The 18323-nt window shown below is 41.7% G+C and overlaps 7 protein-coding genes across 7 annotated transcripts; 3 read left to right on the plus strand and 4 right to left on the minus strand.

The window, feature by feature from the left end:
- Positions 1 to 45: 45 nt before the first annotated feature.
- LOC119552666 (protein suppressor of underreplication) lies at positions 46 to 4368 on the minus strand. The gene is made up of 4 exons (XM_037862374.1): positions 4007 to 4368; positions 3317 to 3516; positions 3074 to 3252; positions 46 to 2927 (listed from the first exon to the last, which is right to left on the minus strand). The coding sequence occupies exons 1-4, from the start codon at positions 4332 to 4334 to the stop codon at positions 734 to 736; spliced, it is 2901 nt and encodes a 966-aa protein (XP_037718302.1). The 5' UTR covers positions 4335 to 4368; the 3' UTR covers positions 46 to 733.
- Positions 4322 to 4734, minus strand: LOC119552671. The gene has a single exon (XM_037862380.1). It carries the CDS (start codon positions 4556 to 4558, stop codon positions 4355 to 4357), a length of 204 nt encoding a protein of 67 aa, XP_037718308.1. The 5' UTR covers positions 4559 to 4734; the 3' UTR covers positions 4322 to 4354.
- Positions 4735 to 5025: 291 nt separating this feature from the next.
- LOC119552980 lies at positions 5026 to 7056 on the plus strand. Its single transcript, XM_037862998.1, has 5 exons — positions 5026 to 5240; positions 5297 to 6296; positions 6355 to 6569; positions 6626 to 6864; positions 6943 to 7056. The coding sequence occupies exons 1-5, from the start codon at positions 5101 to 5103 to the stop codon at positions 6990 to 6992; spliced, it is 1644 nt and encodes a 547-aa protein (XP_037718926.1). The 5' UTR covers positions 5026 to 5100; the 3' UTR covers positions 6993 to 7056.
- Positions 7057 to 7148: 92 nt separating this feature from the next.
- Positions 7149 to 7655, plus strand: LOC119552985 (immediate early response 3-interacting protein 1). Its single transcript, XM_037863002.1, has 3 exons — positions 7149 to 7325; positions 7390 to 7488; positions 7559 to 7655. Exons 1-3 carry the CDS (start codon positions 7238 to 7240, stop codon positions 7612 to 7614), a joined length of 243 nt encoding a protein of 80 aa, XP_037718930.1. The 5' UTR covers positions 7149 to 7237; the 3' UTR covers positions 7615 to 7655.
- On the minus strand, positions 7570 to 8240 carry LOC119552984 (biogenesis of lysosome-related organelles complex 1 subunit 2). Its single transcript, XM_037863001.1, has one exon. It carries the CDS (start codon positions 8147 to 8149, stop codon positions 7667 to 7669), a length of 483 nt encoding a protein of 160 aa, XP_037718929.1. The 5' UTR covers positions 8150 to 8240; the 3' UTR covers positions 7570 to 7666.
- Positions 8241 to 8523: 283 nt separating this feature from the next.
- Positions 8524 to 10555, plus strand: LOC119552983 (uncharacterized protein YER152C). The gene is made up of 4 exons (XM_037863000.1): positions 8524 to 9114; positions 9174 to 9295; positions 9360 to 9661; positions 9730 to 10555. Exons 1-4 carry the CDS (start codon positions 8953 to 8955, stop codon positions 10419 to 10421), a joined length of 1278 nt encoding a protein of 425 aa, XP_037718928.1. The 5' UTR covers positions 8524 to 8952; the 3' UTR covers positions 10422 to 10555.
- On the minus strand, positions 10418 to 16881 carry LOC119552981 (proton-coupled amino acid transporter-like protein CG1139). Its single transcript, XM_037862999.1, has 7 exons — positions 16573 to 16881; positions 12570 to 12723; positions 12321 to 12507; positions 11633 to 12258; positions 11396 to 11571; positions 10980 to 11135; positions 10418 to 10921 (listed from the first exon to the last, which is right to left on the minus strand). Exons 2-7 carry the CDS (start codon positions 12719 to 12721, stop codon positions 10830 to 10832), a joined length of 1389 nt encoding a protein of 462 aa, XP_037718927.1. The 5' UTR covers positions 12722 to 12723; positions 16573 to 16881; the 3' UTR covers positions 10418 to 10829.
- Positions 16882 to 18323: the final 1442 nt, after the last annotated feature.

Below are 18323 nucleotides of genomic sequence, written 5' to 3' on the forward strand. Positions count from 1 at the left end.
ATTTTCGCAGGCGACCGTGCTAGTTTTAAATAAAACACAAAAATATTGTTTTGTATCTGAACCCTTCATACATTTTGTTTATTACTTACAGGCAAAATTGTTTAAGGTAGTGAAATTATATGATATTTTCTCTAAAAACGACAACTATCGTCACATTAAAATCGGTTATTACGCTCTTCAATGCGTATAGAAATAATTTAGCTAAAAACTCGGCCAATTACTGGCATAAATGTTTCATGGTGGGCACATATTAGAAATAAAAAAATGAGAAACGGCATAAATCTCTAAACTTTAATTACTTTATCTTGAAAACGCACTTTTACTAAAAAGTGATTAATATTGATGACTATAAGGTGGTGATTTAAATAATGAATGGCCGATAATGTCCAGTGTCTTTTTAATTGTATGGTAAATTAATCCTCAAAGTGTGCAAAAATAATAGAAATATAACTAAATTGGCTAGTTAATTGCTCTGATTCTCTACGGTTAAAATTGTACCACATTGATATTACAACCTAAGAAGAGTTTTTTGTCCAAGTTTGGATGCTGTTAACTGTTGATTGGCTTTTGATTAAATAACTAAAGCTATATTTTCACGATCCGATTTCTTGGCCAGGATATTTCTTTAATGTTATATTCAAAACTCAGAAACCTGTCCGTGAAAATTTAGATGTTATCTGTTAACTTAATTCTAATGCTTTCCTTAAAGCGGTTGCGATATATATCCTGCTCATTATTTGAACAGTTCCAATCGCTTCCTTTTGGTGGGTCCTGCAGCTCCACCACTTCTTGCTGATCGCGTTTGACAGGCTGCTGCACTCGTGGAAGGACCCACCGGTGTACTTGGTGCGCTTACCGATTCCACGGAGCTGGTCTGCGAGGCTCCTCCGCCGAAAACAGAGCCAAACCAGCGGGTAAGCTTCGTTGCCTGTGTAGATTTTCCGCTCTGTTTCGGAGATTTGGGAGACTTTCGCAGCGAAGCAACGATGGAATTGCGATTTCCACTCGTGGGCTGCGTTTTTTCCTGGGTAATTCCAGAACCTATCAAGTAATTAGTGATTTTATTGGCCTGCGTCGGCCTGGCGGACTGTTGATCTTGTTGTACGGGCGATACCTCTCCAGAAGAATTCAACCTCATTCGACTGCCAAACTGTCCGTTGTTGGTGATCTCAAAGAAGTCATCTTCCAACAGGGTTCTCCTTCTCTGTGTAATGGTGGGCGTTTCGTCATCTTTTTGAGTCAGTGGCAAGGTAGGCAAAACTTTGGGACTAATTTTAGCCTGTTGCTCTCGTGGCTCGAACATTTGTTCCAGGATATCCAAACAGGATCGATCACGCTTCTTCTTTGGCGCTGTACCATTTGTTTTAGCATGCTGCTGCTGGAATTGCTTCACCTCAGAGCCGAAGATCTTGAATCCTTCAAAAGGAGAGGATGGTCGCGGCTGGGCTAGAGGAATCTGCGAGAGATCTGAAGAGATGCTAAACAAATCTGGTGATTTGTTGGAACTCCTCTTAGCCGGTGGCAATCCCAAGCCGCCGCCAAAACTGGAACTTTTCGGCGTCTCCGGTTTGCGCTTACGTTTCAGAGCTTTGGTGCGCCGACTCTGCGATGGATCCTGCGGCGAACTCTCGTCGTGGGAGCTATTAATTACCACTGTTTCAACTTGTTCTTTAGACAGCGGTATAGCCACTACATCCGAGTCGTTAAGCAAATTAAAGGTCGACGGCAAGGTTAAAAGCATTGGAGTTTGCTGAGGGGTGAAGGGCACCCGAAAAGCGGGAGACTCCATGGCATCCAAATTGTCTGGTATTCGCTGAGCACATTGCATGTACTCCGAGGACAAGGAACTACCGCTGAGCACTTGTGGCGTCGGGGGCAAGGGTTTAGGATCCGGCTTGTTGCCGGCTTTCTTTAGAGCTGTAGGTTCAAGTTTGCATTTCCTTGGACGTCCCGCTTTCCGCTTAGGAGTTTCCTGCGCGGGCTTGTCGGCTGCTTTCTGTTCCTTCTCCGGCTTGGCCACAGGCTTTACATTGGCCTCCTGCTTCACTCTGGGTTTGCTAGTCTTGGGCGTTTGATTCCCCTCAGCCTTTATTCTTTTCAAAGTGCTCCGCTTGCCATCCTCCAGTGCGTGGCGCTTTAGGTACTTGCTATTTATTTTCGATTCAGCGGAACGTGTTAAACGCTGCATTCCTCTTGTAGCCGGACGACCTGTATCCATTGGACTCACCTGTCCTGGCTGCTTAGTCTGTTTTTTCCTTCTAATTGATGGCTCTGTTTTGGGCGTTGCAAGCGTAGGAGCTTTTCCCGATGGAGGTGGTGTGCTTAAAGTATCCATGGAAACCCTTAACAGTCGCACATTGAGTTTCCTTGTCTTGGGAGTAAACGATACGGTGGCCGCACGAGTTCTCTTTTTGGGCGCCACTTCCATCACTTCATCATCCTCCTCGGAATCGGTGAGGTCTGCTTTTTTCTGCGGTGACTTCCTCTTGCTAAATTTTTTCTTTGTTTTTGTTCTTGGCGATTCGATTGCGGTAGGCGTTCGATTTGGCGGAGTATTTGGAGGCGTCACTATCTCGCAATCATCGCTGGATACCACTAATACCTGATTTTGATCGGCTGCAGGCTCCACTGTTATGGTTTCTACGTCAGAGTCGGAGGATTCAAAGACCAGCGGTGACATAGCCACAACATCATCCACGCTGTGGTCGGATAACTTATCCGTATCTTCAACCACTACTGATTCGTTTTGCTGAGCCTGATTGTTCTCTGCCGAAGCGATTGTGGAGCACACCTCCGAGGAGCCACTAAGTGTACTCTGGCTGTTTTTCGAGGCCAGCCAGAGGTTTAAATTATGCTTGTATTGCTCCGTTGCGACGAGCGGCAGGATTTTGTCGAATTGATGCCGGAATCGACGTAGACGGAAGTCCCTTAAAATTATGTAATTGTATTTAGTATGTGAACAGTAGGGAATAGTATTACTAGAAGAAAATAGGTCTTTTCTGCTCTAACACAACAGTAATACTGATCAGTGTTGAACATAGATAAGATTAAAGCTGGTTACTGGGCCACTTACTTGATATACTCGCTGAGGAATCCCCGCTGCTTGTAGTACTCCTCGAGATCTATGCGCTTGCTAAAGACCTCCTTTGGATCTGGCAAATGGAACTTGCGGTCGAAGCTCTGGAAGCTCCGGTACTGATGCTCCAGGCGCCCGCCCAACCGCAAAACATTGTACAGCAACTTTACGTCGGACTGCAGATAGGGAAACAAACTAATTAAAGCTCCATGTGAACCAGTTATGGGTGCATTGCCTCACCGTAATGTCAACACTGGAGATAAGAATGTTTACCCTTCCCTCAAAATGCTTGAGCAGCATGGAAGTGCAGAAGCTGTTGTTCAGCGTGTGGCCCCGATTGTCCACCAGAACGTAGTCGAAGTTGAGGCGACTGAGATCTCCAATGCTGCGTAACTGGCTCCACTTTGCCAGATAAACGTTGTGCGGGGAGTCCGTGGTGTCTGTAAAGGAGGTAAAACAAACTGTTAGTTTTAGAATAAAAAACTATATTTCTTTGAAGAATTAATAACAGTTTTCGTTTTAAAAAATCATATTTAGTTTCAGTTTGTATGGAAATAATTTTAATTTTCCAAATTATATTAGCAGTTTGACGAATATGAATTATTTATTTAGTAAATAAAAAAGTAGAAATGTAGGAAACTATAATACAAAATAAATTAATATGGTTTCACATAACAAAATAAAGTTGGTAAAACCTAAGTTTAAAAGATCAATTAAATGGAACCCACACCTTTCATTTAATTGCGAAATTATACAAACAAAATACAAAACTGATAATTTTTGTGGTTTTCATTTTTGTGTGATTCCTTCCTTAAAACTAACTACTAAGGAATGTTGTTTTAAGCAAAGTGCAAAAATATCAGAACATGGAGCTTTCTAAATTCTGATCCATAGAGAATTTCAAGAGTATCATTAAATGTAGAGCATTACCTTGGACTCCTTGAATGGTGTACACCTGCAGGTTCGTGAGTGTGTCCAGATGGAACCGCCAACCGGCGAGCAGTTGCTCGTCGTTCTGCAGCACAATGAGAGTTTTCTTGGCGGGATCTAGGGCACTGAGAAGTGCCGCCACCGTGGCCAGTTTACCCAGGCCACTCTCATCGTTCAGGATGCAGAATTCCCGCTTGGCAAGACGATCGTAGAGGAAGCGCACGGCATCCAGCTGGAAGCTCTTCAGGTACTGTGTCACGTGGCTCGTGACCAATGCCTCGGCCGATAGCCGCAGCTCCGGCGTTTGCTCGGATACAAAGTGATACATGATCCTTCAGAAATGGCGGTCTAATGGTGCGCGTGGTGTAGCGCCAGGTAGATGGCCACCAGGATATAGAGTAGCTGCAGGTACGAGAAGATTACGAACATCGAGAACGAGCCAATTATCATCTTCCGCGCCGCTGGCGGCCCATCAAATTCTATATTTTCGGGATGCAGTATGTCCACCACGTTGTTGTTGTTGACAATGACGGGATGTTGGACGAAATGCATGTGTTGCTCTGGTCACGGGGAAAACTTATTGGACTTTGGAGGAAAATCGCCAGCTTTCTCGTGGACTCGGGTTAAGCGCTGGTGGTCATGGCGGGGGGCGCGGAAGAAGGTGCAACAATTGAACAAGAAGAAAATATTATTTTTGGCTCCAATTTTTATTTCACCATTCACACAGATACGGCTGCGTCTAGTTGGCGCGATCAGCTGTTGGACATTGGCAGTGTTGGTAAACGAATACATAGCTAAAAATAGCCAAAATCAAGAACAGCTCATGGGACATAGCTATATTTATTTAAGCCTAGATAATTTATTAATAATATATATACATTTATATTGTGATTTGAATTGATTTCACTTACTACTTACTTTTAAAAGTACTCTAAAACATATACTTTTTATTACCTACTTAAAAAAATATATGAAATAAAGATAAATTGCAATAGCTAGATTTTAGTTGAAAAACCGCCAGCACTATCAAAACTGTTGCGTTTTTATTCGCGGTTTGTTTTGCTAGTAATTTGTTTTAAAAAACATTGACTGCCATGGCTGTAGCAAAAAAGGAAAAACCCAATGTGAAAAAGAAAATCTCAGAAAAGGGAAAACAGCAGAAAACTAAAGCAGCTCCAGCGCCACCCCCGCCAATAGTAAAACAAAGAACTGTGGTCACCCCTTGGCGAGACACGTGCGTAGATTGAAATAAACATCTTGCATTTATTAATTAAAATGTTACATTTATAGGCTGGAATTCCAAACGACGTATGACTGGCTTTTTGGCAAAACCTCCACGCCGGCCAACCGGCGTCAGGCACTCAGTAAAATCCGCATTTGGAGCCTGCGAAGGGCGAATCTCTGTCCGGCGGCGGTTATGGCCACTTCGGTGCTCGTCCAGGCTCAACTGGAGGACCAGGAGGGCAACGCCAAAATACAGAACACCTACGCCAGTGCCTTCACGCGATTCTACAACTTCATGTCCTCCATCATCCAGGGCCACAACATGACCAGCATGTACGAAACGGCCAGGGAACTGGGACTCCAGTCGTTCATCGTGGATCTGCGGCACCTGTGCGCCCACGGACAGGAGCTGCCACCTGTGGAGGTGCTAAGGAACACCTCGGAGCATTGTCTGGAGTGGCTGCGCACCTACTACTGGCTGCCCCACAAGGAAACCATGTCCAATTTGCATGCCGGCAAGTTGAAGCGCAAGGACAAGCTCAAGTTCGAAAAGGCTGTAAGCAATCTTCTGGAGATCTACGATCTGACCCTGGAGTGTCATTTCAAAGGCGCCGAGAAACTAAAGGCCATCAGCAAACTGAAGTCCAGTGCAGAATTCAACAAGATTCGGGTATACTCCTCTAGCAAGAAGGCCAAATCATCAAAGGAGATACTCGATGCGATAGTACATGATCTCAGTGCGCTGGTTAAAAAGGAGTCTTCCTCCATGAAGGATCTGTTGGATATTTACACGGGTTGCCTGCTTAAAATGGAATACTTCCTAGGCGTTGGCCTGCAAGTCGATGACAACGAGGATACCCTAATAGCAGCCACTCAGGGACTCTTTAGACTACTTGCCATGCAGGGATACATCGAAAAGGTATTTGTGGCGTTAGTTCAGCTGACTGAAAACGAAAACGAGGCGGAGCAAAGACGACTGGGAGCCAGCTATTGGGCCTCGAAGATGGTTGAAACCTTTGGAATGCTCTTCCGCATGAAGCGCATGTACAAAGAGGAACTAGATTTGGTTTGTAGAAACTTGAAAGCCTTGGGAGTTGCTTACTAAATCATCAACATTTTTCCAGAACGATAAACTAAAACCAGTGGATTTTTCATCGCTTAACACGGATAAGCTATCGAAAACCATGCGTAGTCTGCTTGTGCATTCGAATGTGGATCCCTCTTATACCCTTATTTTCGGAGACAATCCCAAAAAGTCGAGGTCTTTGGTGTTTGAGCGGGAGTTTATTATGCAACGGGTTGGCCCTTTTAGCAAATATTCAGCGCCGATTCTAAAAGGGTAGGCTTGGTATTCCAGATCTGGCTTTTATAATAATATATTTCAAATTTCTTTAGACTACTGCCGCTTGCCGATCCTCCGTTTAGCAAGTCGCAAGTGGCGGATTTAAGCAAACTATGCGATATTAGATTGCATAAATTCGAACAGCTAGAGCCCATGGAGGAAGACGGTTATTCGGAGGAGTGTTATAACCTAGAATATTTGGAAAAGCTTTTAGCAAAGGCAGCTCAAAGCAAAGGCAATACCCTTAGCAACGCTGTATCCTCAGACTTGGGCATTTGGAAAGTTGAAAAAGGTATGTTTCTTTAAATATTAAATAAAGACTGTTTTAAGAGCTCACATTTAAAAAATATATTTTCCTATTATTTTGCAGACTACGATTGGTCCAAATGTGCCTTGGGGGTATTACCTTGGGCTAACTAAACATGATTAAAGTTTATATATTACTATATTGTTTGTACCTATTAAATAAAAAATAAGACACATACAGCTTGTAATTTAAATCAATTTCCGTTTGGCGCGCATTTTGCCATTTAACCATTCACACTGAGCACGGCCAGTCAGCTGTGAGTGCGCTCGCTGTGAATGGCAAGTCGGCATCACTGACGTCAACAATTAGTCGCGATTTGGGTTTATTTTGATGTAAATAGAAATAACTTGGCATAAACATGTTTACTTTGTGGACGCTGATTGAATCCTCGCTGCTGTGCTTGAATGCAATCTGCATTCTGCACGAAGAGCGTTTCCTGGCCAAGTGTGAGTACTTAGTTAGATCTCTGTCTCCAATGCCACGATGTACTACTTTTGGCACACTTTTCAGTTGGCTGGGGACGACAGGCTGGTCAGCAGGACTTTGGAGCGCCCACGGCCAAGGACCAGGTGCTCAACCTCATCCGTTCTATACGCACAGTAGCCAAAAGTAAGTGACATTTGATAGCCGTCCTCATAAACAAGGTTTTACATCTCCATTACCCTCTTTACGCTTGCAGTTCCCCTGATATTCCTTAACGTAATTGCGATTATATTTAAGTTATTACTTGGTTGACATAAAATCTACTATAATAAATGTACCATAAAGCCTTTGTAGATGAATAGTCTTATTGGTTCAGCTGACCACCTCCGGATTTCCTTTGGAGGACGCACTTTACGCGATTTTCTAGGGCTATGCTATAGGCATCCAGTTTATAGGCCGCCGCCTCCAATTTATCCACCGTATCGGAGATCTCATCGATCTGCTGCATCATCGGAGCCAACTGCTGGAACTTGAGGCTCAATTCACTGGTCGAGGTGTTCAGATTCTCCGCAATCTGTCGCATATCCTTGTACTTGGCAATCGTGGCCTTGTTCATCTCCTCCAGCAGCTTGTAATCCTCCAGAGGAGCGTTGAGTTCGTGGGTGATATACTCCTCCGTTTTGTTGAACATTTTCGTTGCCAGTCGACTGAGATTTGGGTCGTGTCGCGTCAGAGCCTCGAAACTGGAGGCACTGGACAAAGTTGGTCCGTGTTGTGGGGAGTCCAGGAGAAGATTGGGATCCTGTGCCGCGGCGGCAGCAGCAGCGCTGGATGTGGGCTTATCCATTTCTTCGAAGGGAGTTGAGATGCGATTTTCAGAGTTTTCTTTTCCAAAAAAAAAGTGATTGCTGTAAACAGCTGTTGTACGCGTTGCCCTGGAATGGCAATTCCAATTGGACGGCATTCGCAACGAAACGGATTTATTTTTAAACATAAAGACACTCGACTATTAGGTACCCTCTAATAACTCTCTACATAGGGTTAATATTAAACTTTTATATGGTGTATTTAACAGTGTTTAAGACAATTATATTGCTTCTATCTTTTTATTCATTTAGTTTGTAAGGATGTGCTTTAGTAAAATCAAATAAAAATAAATACGTTTAGAAAATAGTTTTGCAATAAAATATTTATGAATAGTTATTAGTTTTGCAATAAATATTTATGAATAATTATTAAGTATTAATTAAGGCTTTGTCTTAATCTTAATATTTATTGTAGTTTAAATGTGTTCTGTATAGGTAAACAACCAAATTATGCTATGAACTTCAAGTTTGAAATGGAAAAAAGAACCACTAACAATTTCATTTCAATCGCAAATTAAAACACACCATAATAACCTATTAGTCTTATTTAAAAGCCATTTATTCTCAAGAAAAAAATTCATATCATAACATTTCAAACAAAGCGGTAGAAGTCTGGAAAGCGATAAGATCATCCGCCTAGGAAACTTTATACCCTTAGCTTTTACTACTAATAGGTATGACATGGCGACCATTAAAAAGTTAGATGTTTTCCCATTGTTTTCCATAAATGCGAGTGCACCTCTCAAAGATAAGGCATTAGTATGCCCGGCACAGCACACTAAACATGTCGAAAACCAATCAAGATCGCAAGCTAAAGCACCTTTTCGATGGTGGCGACTGGAATGTCTACAACCCAAATATCCTGAATCTCGGAGTTGGTGCCCCGGGAACGGATCTTCTTAACTCCAACTGTGATAACTTCAGGAAGGCCACGGATCATTGTTTGGTGGGTATTCCTCTTACGCAATCCGCTCTTTCAAATGACCTTTTCAAGTATCTTTTAAGAATCGTGAAAAGCTGGTAAATCAGTCGCTGATTTTCCAGTATGGACCCACAAGTGGTACGTTTGAGGTGCGCCGTGAGATCTCCACCTATTTCACAGAAATGTTTGAGAGTCCCGTGAACTGGTAATCGTATACGGTTTTTGAGGTTTAATTACTTATCTCATTAACTTTGTGGTTTTGGATTTAGTGAGGATTTGATGATCACCACAGGAGCTACTCAGGGCCTTCACCTACTTCTATCCACGTTGATAGACTTCCAGGGTTTCGTGTTCGTGGATGAGTTCTCCTATATGATTGCCCTGGATAGTATAAAACACTTTTCCAGCCTTACAATAGTTCCTGTAAAGCTAAACGATGATGGCGTGGACCTAAAAGATCTTGAGGAGCAGGTTTCCAAACATCGTTTCAGTTCGGAGAAGAAGCAGTTCTGGGGAATGTACTATACTATACCTACCTATCATAATCCCACGGGCATTCTATTCTCGCCAGGTAGGTTTACTTTTAAGAAACCGATCTCAAGAATGATGCATTTTAAAAAATATTTATATATATTTTAGAGGTCTGTCGTGGAATTGTGCAACTGGCCCGCAAATTCGATTTTCTGGTGGTCTGCGATGATGTATATAATATCCTTCACTATGGCGAGAAGCCCACCAACTGCCGTTTGATGTCCTATGATGATAGAAATGATGCAGACTTTGCAGGTCACGTTATTTCTAATGGAAGTTTCTCAAAGATTCTGGGTCCTGGAGTTCGCGTGGGTTGGCTGGATGTCCCACCGCGTCTTAAACCAATCCTGGATGGAAGTGGATTTGCTAACAGCGGTGGGTGCTTTAATAACTACACATCTGGAATTGTGGGGAGTCTTTTCGAGCTAAAGCTCGCTCAAAAGCAAATAGCTGTTTTCTATGAGGCCTACAAGGAGCGAATGCTGGCCACCACGCAGGTTCTTCGAGATGAGCTGCCCGAGGGCTGCAAGTTGGTCAGTCCCACTGGGGGTTACTTCATCTGGGTGCGAATCCCTGATCACTTAGACTCCCGAGAGTTCCTGAAGTACTGCCTGGAAAGTCAGAGGATTTACTTTATAGCGGGAACACGCTTTTCTGTGGATGGTCAAAGTGGTAAGCAGTTCTTTCGGCTGTCCATCGCCTTCTATCCTAAGGAAAAACTGGTGGACGGAGCCAAGAGACTTTGCCAGGCACTTAAGGATTATATAGCCACTCAAAAGATCCCCCACGACGTATCTTAATATGGCAAAATATTATTTTATTAATGTGGTTAACTGCTATCGTACTTTAAATTTGACTTATAAAGATGTGACTTGGCACTAAACTACTTATCAAGACGTTATCTACTACATAAAGAAATATATGATATACAAACTGTTGTTGTACAGATTCTTGGGCATGATGCTTAAAAATATCACAAATCTGATAAATTCTATACAAATACACAACAAATAGTTCAGAGTAGAAGTTTACACATATACAGCAGATCTCAGCCCAACTGTTTCTTTATCTCTAGTCGTATCTGCATCTGTATCTTGTCATTTGTGCTGCGCTGCGAATGTCTACAGATTTCAATATCTTTCGATTGCTCATAATACTTTCGCTTAAATTGGAATGCCCGCTGGCGGATTTTGTTAATGATATGTTGACTATTCGGAGAAGGTCAGCACGATCTCCTTGAGCGAGGTATATGTGCCGATTACCAGGCCCAAAATGCCCACAATGATGAGCACAAAGTTGCCTGTAAGGATTATTGTTTAGTAAATGGATTTGGATGGGGATATTGAAGGAGTACTTACTTGAGACTAGCCAGGCCTTCCTGATTCCCTTGGTCTGGTACCAATGCGTGCAGATCTGGATGAGTGCCGGGAAGGCTAGACCCAAGGCAGACAGACACAGAGCTCCAAACAGGGAGATGAACAGCTCCAGGTTGGGAATGGCCACAGCCAAGAGGACTAGAAAAGGAAAAATTTATATTAAATTAATGTTGGAAAGTGAACGAAAACAAAGATAGAGTTTCTTAGGTTAAGAAGTGTTAAACTTTTCTAAAATGTTAATCTTTTTCGATATCAGGATACTAACGACATCGTTACTAAAGTTGTGTTTCAGCTTAAGTGATCGGATCAGTATTATCTTTCTAATATTAGTTCTAGGATCACATTATATTTATAACACTTCATATTTTGTAAAAATATATTTCAATCCTGAAACTTACAGGTGATTAGGACCAGGACAGTTCGCACTGCATACTCCCAAAACAGGGCATTACGCTGGGCGCCCAGACGCTTGGCCACATAGTCGTTCCAGGTGATATCGATGGCAACATAGCACGCCAGTCCGTGGGTTATATAGATGGCAAAAGCCAGCATGCCCTTGACGCACATGGAGAGGCTGCAAGAGGATTCCTTTGGTTACAGGATGATCTGGGGACCATTTAAGGGAGAGAACTTACACTTCGTGCTCTGGCATATTCAGGGTAATGGAACCCAGCACTGCGGATCCGTAGTTGAGATATCCAAAAAGACCCATGCCCACGTAGAGAAAGACAATGAGCACCATGGATACGTTGAGGACACCACAGCTGCCCCCGAACTTCTGCGGGGTCTTCATCTCGTTCTCCAAAGGCAGAATTACACCAATGGCCTCCAAGGCAAACAAGACAGTGCCAAAGAAGAGCGGGAAATTCGAGGGCTTTCCGAAGGCGTCCTTGCCCTCCGTGGTCACGGGCTCCCGGAAGATATAGTAGCAGATAATGCCGAAGGATACCATGGTGATAGCGTTGGCCAACGTGGAGAACGGAGCCAGGTACTTCAGGTTGCGCACCCAGTTGATCAGGATCAAAGGCAGCAGGATAATGATCATGCAGAGTCGCACATCGATATTGGTATCCGCCACTGCATCCACAATGGCCTTGATGTTGGAGGCCACAAAAACCACGTATACGCAACAGGTGCCCAGTTGGTAGATCAGCAGGAAAGTATTTACCACTGTGCCAATGTAAGGAGCAAAGACCCGGAAGAATTTAGGTCCCTCACCCATAGCTGTCTCCGCCACCATGGGATAGTTCATGCTGGGCATCTGTGATAAGAAAAACTCTATTAATCTGGGATCTTTCCTCCTAGGATATACTCATAACCAACCTTCTTTCTGCGGCACAGTTCATATTGGGCCTTGACCAGCTGATGGATACAGAAGGTGCAAATAAACCCAATAACAATGGTGCCAATGGATCCCGTGATATAGCCGGAGTTACGGAAGGCATTCGGCATGGCCAGAATACCAGTTCCCAGCGAACCCTTTAGCAAATGAAACAAAGTCTCAGAGTTCCTGAAAAGGTAAAGATTCTACATATAACTTTTTTTCAAAGGTTACCTTAAAATATGGCTTACGTGGTGGGATGCTCTACTTCGCGATGATGGTAGGGGTTGTAGTCGGGATCCTTGGCCACGATGGCCTTGTTCTTCTGACCCTTCTCGGCCAGCTCCAATTTGTCCGCATGATCACTGACATAAGCCGCATTGCTGTGTCCATTCTTCGTCATGACTAGAAAAGGAAATGTAAATGGCTATTAGATTGATGGGTTACATGATTTATATTATTTTATTCTTAACCGATTAATAGATATATTATTTTAGCAATTGGTATCTAGTTATGTATTGAAATTGAAATGTCAACATACATGCAGATGTTAAAAATAAATACAAATAAAATAATAACATTTCGAATATGTTTTTGCCTAGGGTAGGAATCAAAACGAAAACCTAAGGCCTCTTTTTAGTTATGTTAATTTAAAGATATATACATAGAACTACAAATGATTAAAATCGTGACTATTCAACTTTTTTAAGATACTATACTATATAATACTATACTATACTACTATACTATATAAGATAAATGTATCTGCCAATCTTCACGTTGAGCAGGCTGTAAAAATCAGGAGCTCTTCTTGTTTAAAAACACAAAAAAATTTGAATTTTAAAACCTTTTTAGTTATATGGAAACTATCAGAATTAATAGGTTCGTTAAATAGATGTTAGCACCAGCACAATTATTTTTTTTTTTTTTGTAAATCCCTTTAAAAAAAACTTTTACTGATGAATTCCCATCATTGTCGTCGTAAATACTCATTAAATAAGTGCCTTTAAGATCAATCTTCATCAGTGACTCCTAGCAACCTATAGCTGAATCTACTTCTGCATCCGTATATGCATCTGCATCTGCATCTGTGGCGCAACAAGTGCGTGATGTGCACGGTGGTCTGAAAATAGTCTGTGCCGCTGACATATTTCTAAATTGAATGCAGACCTCGGCAATGTCAAGTTCAGTGCCAGCGAAGCGTTGCCCCGATTCAAATGCGAATGCCTCGTGTCCACTCCCCTCCGAATTTTAGGGTATTACGAGTACCTGGCATTTCGTGCAGTGTTCTGAATCGTGCTAAAATAGAACGAAACGAACAACAAAGGCCAATTTTAGTGTCACTTGTCTGTAGAATCGGACTTCGTTGTCCGCCCTAATCGCTCCGCCTCCTTTTGTCGCCATATCTCAGCCCATGCTTAATTAGAAAATATGTATTCGTGTGACAACGGGCAATTTGAGACTTTACGGCTTCCAGTTAAGATAATCTCATCTGCCCGAGAGATATGGAAATTTTGGCAAATTACGGCAAACTTTTCCGGATCTCGTTCTTCGTTTTACGAGCGTGCCTCTTGCAATTGTCGTCATGATAATATTTGCAGATCTGATGTGTTATGATACGATATGCAAGTCGGGGCTCGGTTCTTCTGCCTCATAAACCACCCAGACCTGATCTGTAACCTGAATGACTCTCTGCATAATCTCAAGTACGGCGGCTTTTCTGTACCGCTTACAAAGTCTGAAATATGCGGAAGTCATTAACCGATCTCCGGGGAGCTCTTGACAGTGATTATACTAAATTGACTTTTGGGAACTTATGAGTAATATCTGTTCATGGGAAAAACTATACAAAACAATTTATTTATGAGCGGAATAATTGCTCCATTGCATATCTAATGTTTCTATGGGAAAATCTAAAGTACTATTTAACTTTATAGAAGAGCTTTCGATATAAAGTTTCTATTATTACATAACTTTTACTATAAACATATAATTATATTATGTATTTTATTCAAATTTTATTTCTACTTGGTCCCTTTAACTGTTTTAAAGTACTATTATTCTAAGTTAACACATTGATATTTGTTTTTCACGACAAATTGTTTAAAAAAATTTAAAATTGTATATTTCTCATCTAATATATTCTATGGGAAATTCTTTAATGATTAAGCTATCAAATAGATTGCTTTCTAATTGTCTAATTCCGGCTTTTGGTTTATAAGCCCAACGTATCATCACCAAAAATAGACAAAGGCTAAAACCCACGCAAAACAGAGTTCGCAGAAATAATTACCATAATTTATTTCAACCGTGGTCAACCCAAACAAACCCCTTTAGTTTGTTTTACTAATGAAGTGCAGGCGGTTTTAACTGGATTGGCATACCCATTCGCATCACGCTAATAAATTAATTTTATTTGACTCTGCCGATTTGCAATTTGCCAATTTGTTTTGACTTGCCCGCGAATGATTTAAAGGCCTTTTCCTTTCTATTTGCCTACTTTTTTTTGTTTTTATTTCTTTTATTTCCCATGCAGCTGTCTAAAAATATTTTTGAATATTTTGCTGAGCCAAGAATTTCCCATGAATCTTTTGATATTTGTTTTCTTCACGTGAACGCCAGTTGAATATCAATTGAAAGCAGCACGCGACTCTCCCGGCATTTTGTTTTGGTTTTGGCTTTTATTGTATTATTATTTACTCACTGGTGCTGTGGGCTTTTAGCCGTCTAGACTCTCGACAGTTAGCCAAGTTCAATGAGCCAGGCCATTCGGCTTGGCCTTAGCTGTCTGCAGCAGTTGACTCGCCGCCGCGGAATACGAATTTCAATTGTCAGCAGCGGCTTTCTGCTTGGTAGTGGAATCTTGGCCTGGCCCAAACAGCTTCTAACTGGCTGGCTTACAAAAGCCGTCGGCCTTGTCCCGCTTAATCATTTCGTTTTCGAAACTGGAGTTTTCGACTGTGTTTGTCTTAGCCCCTCTGGCAGTGAATTTTGGAGTGGAAAAGTTCTTGGCACTCGCAACATTCCGAGCAGGTGGAAAAGCTAAGTTGTCCAACTGTTTTCGAGCTCCCAATGTGGTAGTGCGAATGCAACTGCCAGTTTTTAATGAAATTTTCCACGCAAAGCGATAATTAATTTTACGTATAGGAGAGGGGAAATCGAGTGAAGCTGAAATAATTCGATTTACAGAGAAAATTATACTTCGAAGTTTTGAAGCTCTACTAAAATTAATTTTAAAGAGATTAAAAATTTTGTATGGTAGCTGGATGATATGCTATTTATTTTTACCTGACTACAAAAGTTGATACTACAGAAAATTATAATAACTACAAGTTAAATTACTAAAAATGTTAAACAAATTTAGCTTATAAAGCAATAATAGTCGAGGTGGCAGCACCAGCCATAAAATTATATTTGAACTTACATACCACAGCTAATTTCAGCTTTTATGAAATAAAATTGGCATTATAAAGTTGGTAATCATCTTTAAGAATACCCCGCTGAATAACCTTTTTTGTTCAACCATTACTCAGAAGTGTGCAAATGTCAGAGAAGTCACTGCTCTTTGTGTGGCAACACATTAGCTTGGTCAACCCGACGTATGAGTGATGTGAACAGAAAGCGATGTTTATATCACATCTTTATGCTGCTTATCACCAAAGTCTCTTGGAAAACCAACAATAGTCAGTGGATTTATAGCACTGCATTGTAAATATTGTTCAAAGACAAGAAATTATTTCACTGTTGATCTATATCTTTATGTTAAACACAAGAATTTCTTCAACGTCAGCCACTGAAGAACATATCTTGCTATATCAATAGATAGTAGTAAAATGTTGTGAAAGGACTTGAAATTCTCGAAAAGAGAAACAGATTCTTATCTTGAGACACTCGGGATCTTATCTTAAGATATAAATAGATGTTTTGATTGCCATTTAATGAATTTAAGCTCTTTGCAAATATTTGAAATTAGCTGAGGTTCATATCTTGAAAAACCGTCTGCTCTTTAAACTTTTCGCGAGCTATTTTTGGTCACTCGATTGATAATTTGCGTCAGACATTGGATGCGCGTCGCTGCCTAAATTTAACTGCAATTAATTGGGGGTTAGTCCACTTGGCTTAGCTAAACTGAACTCAGCGATCTGTGCACTCATGCCCGACTTACTAATTTGCCAAAGTTGAGCGTCGCGACTTCCGCTGGCTAATTAGCCCAAAAACAAAACCACAAAACAAAAACATAGATCTCTCACTTACCGCTGCTTGTAAAACACTTTGTTTTGTTGAACCGGAATGAATGCAATTATTTTTGTGTAATATCCAAACTTCTCCCAGAATAATCGTTGAATAATCGAAAATTACTGCTGAGAAACCGTTGAAAACTGGCAATTAACCGAAGCACTCGTTGACAGATACGACGAAAAATCAAAACATAAATCTAAATCAAGGCAGATCAACGCTACACAGAACCCGTACCGCCGCGCACTTGTTTTACCAGGCTATATGCTATACTATGCTATGATGATGTATAGTTGGTCGGATCTGCGATGTGATCGTGTTGGCCGCGCGTTAACGACTAAATCAGACCCAACGTGGGTCACCAGTTTTAAGCATCGCGCGAAACGCTGAACGATACTCATACAGCGCTTTTTACACAGACACTCCCGGCACACAGGGAAACATCTCGCACATTTGTCGAGTGTCGCAGAATCCCACCGAGATCGGTGGAAAGGGGTCTTCAAGTGGTTAGGGGGCAGTGGGTTCACCTTGTGCATCAATCTGATCTCTTGGGATGGATCGTAAAGCTCACTGGGAATCCCCGACTCATCCGATATAATCCCTACAGCCATTGGTTTAAGTTTTACATATAATAGTACTATCCTGTTTATCTAACATAATTAGTTTTCAATTTAAAGCACTATTTACTCCCCTGCGATCTCTTAATTATCTACTTTCCTTAGCTTAATTCTTTTCCCAGTTCTTTAATGGTATGTCCTGTTTATTATAATTTTCAGAGATGCATTGCATACAATAGTACTTGAATAAATATTTACTGTTTGTTCTATATAGTTCCTAGAATTCCACACTGTTTTTCATCAAAGTCCTCACTAATTACTGTTTCAACAAGGTACAATAATATTAGTGTTAATAATTTGGCTCAGTGGCAAACTGACTTGTTTGTTTCCCGTGTTTAAGTCCTAGGTGCCAGTAGTTTCTAGACTAGTAAACATATTCTATATATATTTTTTCAGTTTTAGAACATACCTCAATCCACCCGTTTTTCTAGTCCAATCTCTGCTCACCCTCGATACAATCAATGTTCCTTCAATGGGAGTAGGAATCTCTGCTTTAAGCAGCTTTCCCTGTTCCCAAACATCATCGGTTAACCGTAAGTGATCGTTTAATGATTGTCGCTCAACGTGTTTTCATGTAACCATCATCAAGGCCTGCGCTTCAGATGCTCCTGCCTGCTGCCTCCCGTCCCCATCGCCCATCTGCATGATCTGTGGGCCACTTTTTCTGTCTTGGCCAAGAGACGTTGCCAAATATTTGGCCGGGGCATTGTCTGGCTTATGGCAAGACGGCAATGCGGCAAAAGAACCAGTAACCAGTAACAACTACTGTGTCCATTGCAGGCAGTGCAAGACACTTCGATCGACTGGCAATTAACATGTTTTTTTTTGCGAATCGATGGCTTAATGCACTTTCTCAGCGCCAGTTAACTGGTTTTGCGGATTTCAGGGGGCAGGAGAGAGGGAAGGAGCGTTCTGCGACAGGCTGTTAACTTGGCCAAATGAAATTTCGATCGGTGGCCCCGTGCCTTCCTGCGTTTTATTAGTTCGCCTGCATTGCGCATACGCCTCTTGTGTCTGGGAATTACTCAGCTATCCCTCAGTGGATCGGTTACCCGACGTATTGGGTATCAATAAAACCGGTTGGCCGGGCTCTGACGTCGATTTTCGTCTACGCACGCTATAAAAAATGAGATCAATATCAATTTAATATTA

Source organism: Drosophila subpulchrella, chromosome 3L (assembly GCF_014743375.2).
Source record: "Drosophila subpulchrella strain 33 F10 #4 breed RU33 chromosome 3L, RU_Dsub_v1.1 Primary Assembly, whole genome shotgun sequence".
NCBI classification, from domain to species: Eukaryota; Metazoa; Arthropoda; class Insecta; order Diptera; family Drosophilidae; genus Drosophila; species Drosophila subpulchrella.

Bases quoted from the DNA above. Each gene is read 5' to 3' on its own strand.
- LOC119552671 (XM_037862380.1), bottom strand. From the start codon at position 4,558: ATGCATTTCGTCCAACATCCCGTCATTGTCAACAACAACAACGTGGTG.
- LOC119552981 (XM_037862999.1), bottom strand. From the start codon at position 12,721: ATGACGAAGAATGGACACAGCAATGCGGCTTATGTCAGTGATCATGCG. The intron at 11,572-11,632 runs GTAAGTTCTCTC...ATCCTCTTGCAG, and splicing joins AATATGCCAGAGCACGAAGT to CCTCTCCATGTGCGTCAAGG. The intron at 11,136-11,395 runs GTAAGTTTCAGG...TTCCTTTTCTAG, and splicing joins TGTCCTGGTCCTAATCACCT to TCCTCTTGGCTGTGGCCATT.
- LOC119552984 (XM_037863001.1), bottom strand. From the start codon at position 8,149: ATGGATAAGCCCACATCCAGCGCTGCTGCTGCCGCCGCGGCACAGGAT.
- LOC119552666 (XM_037862374.1), bottom strand. From the start codon at position 4,334: ATGTATCACTTTGTATCCGAGCAAACGCCGGAGCTGCGGCTATCGGCC. The intron at 3,253-3,316 runs GTGAGGCAATGC...CCCTATCTGCAG, and splicing joins TCTCCAGTGTTGACATTACG to TCCGACGTAAAGTTGCTGTA. The intron at 2,928-3,073 runs GTAAGTGGCCCA...CATAATTTTAAG, and splicing joins TTCCTCAGCGAGTATATCAA to GGACTTCCGTCTACGTCGAT.
- LOC119552980 (XM_037862998.1), top strand. From the start codon at position 5,101: ATGGCTGTAGCAAAAAAGGAAAAACCCAATGTGAAAAAGAAAATCTCA. The intron at 5,241-5,296 runs GTGCGTAGATTG...TTACATTTATAG, and splicing joins GTCACCCCTTGGCGAGACAC to GCTGGAATTCCAAACGACGT. The intron at 6,570-6,625 runs GTAGGCTTGGTA...AAATTTCTTTAG, and splicing joins TCAGCGCCGATTCTAAAAGG to ACTACTGCCGCTTGCCGATC.
- LOC119552985 (XM_037863002.1), top strand. From the start codon at position 7,238: ATGTTTACTTTGTGGACGCTGATTGAATCCTCGCTGCTGTGCTTGAAT. The intron at 7,326-7,389 runs GTGAGTACTTAG...CACACTTTTCAG, and splicing joins AGAGCGTTTCCTGGCCAAGT to TTGGCTGGGGACGACAGGCT. The intron at 7,489-7,558 runs GTAAGTGACATT...TTACGCTTGCAG, and splicing joins TATACGCACAGTAGCCAAAA to TTCCCCTGATATTCCTTAAC.
- LOC119552983 (XM_037863000.1), top strand. From the start codon at position 8,953: ATGTCGAAAACCAATCAAGATCGCAAGCTAAAGCACCTTTTCGATGGT. The intron at 9,296-9,359 runs GTAATCGTATAC...TTTTGGATTTAG, and splicing joins TTTGAGAGTCCCGTGAACTG to TGAGGATTTGATGATCACCA. The intron at 9,662-9,729 runs GTAGGTTTACTT...TATATATTTTAG, and splicing joins GGGCATTCTATTCTCGCCAG to AGGTCTGTCGTGGAATTGTG.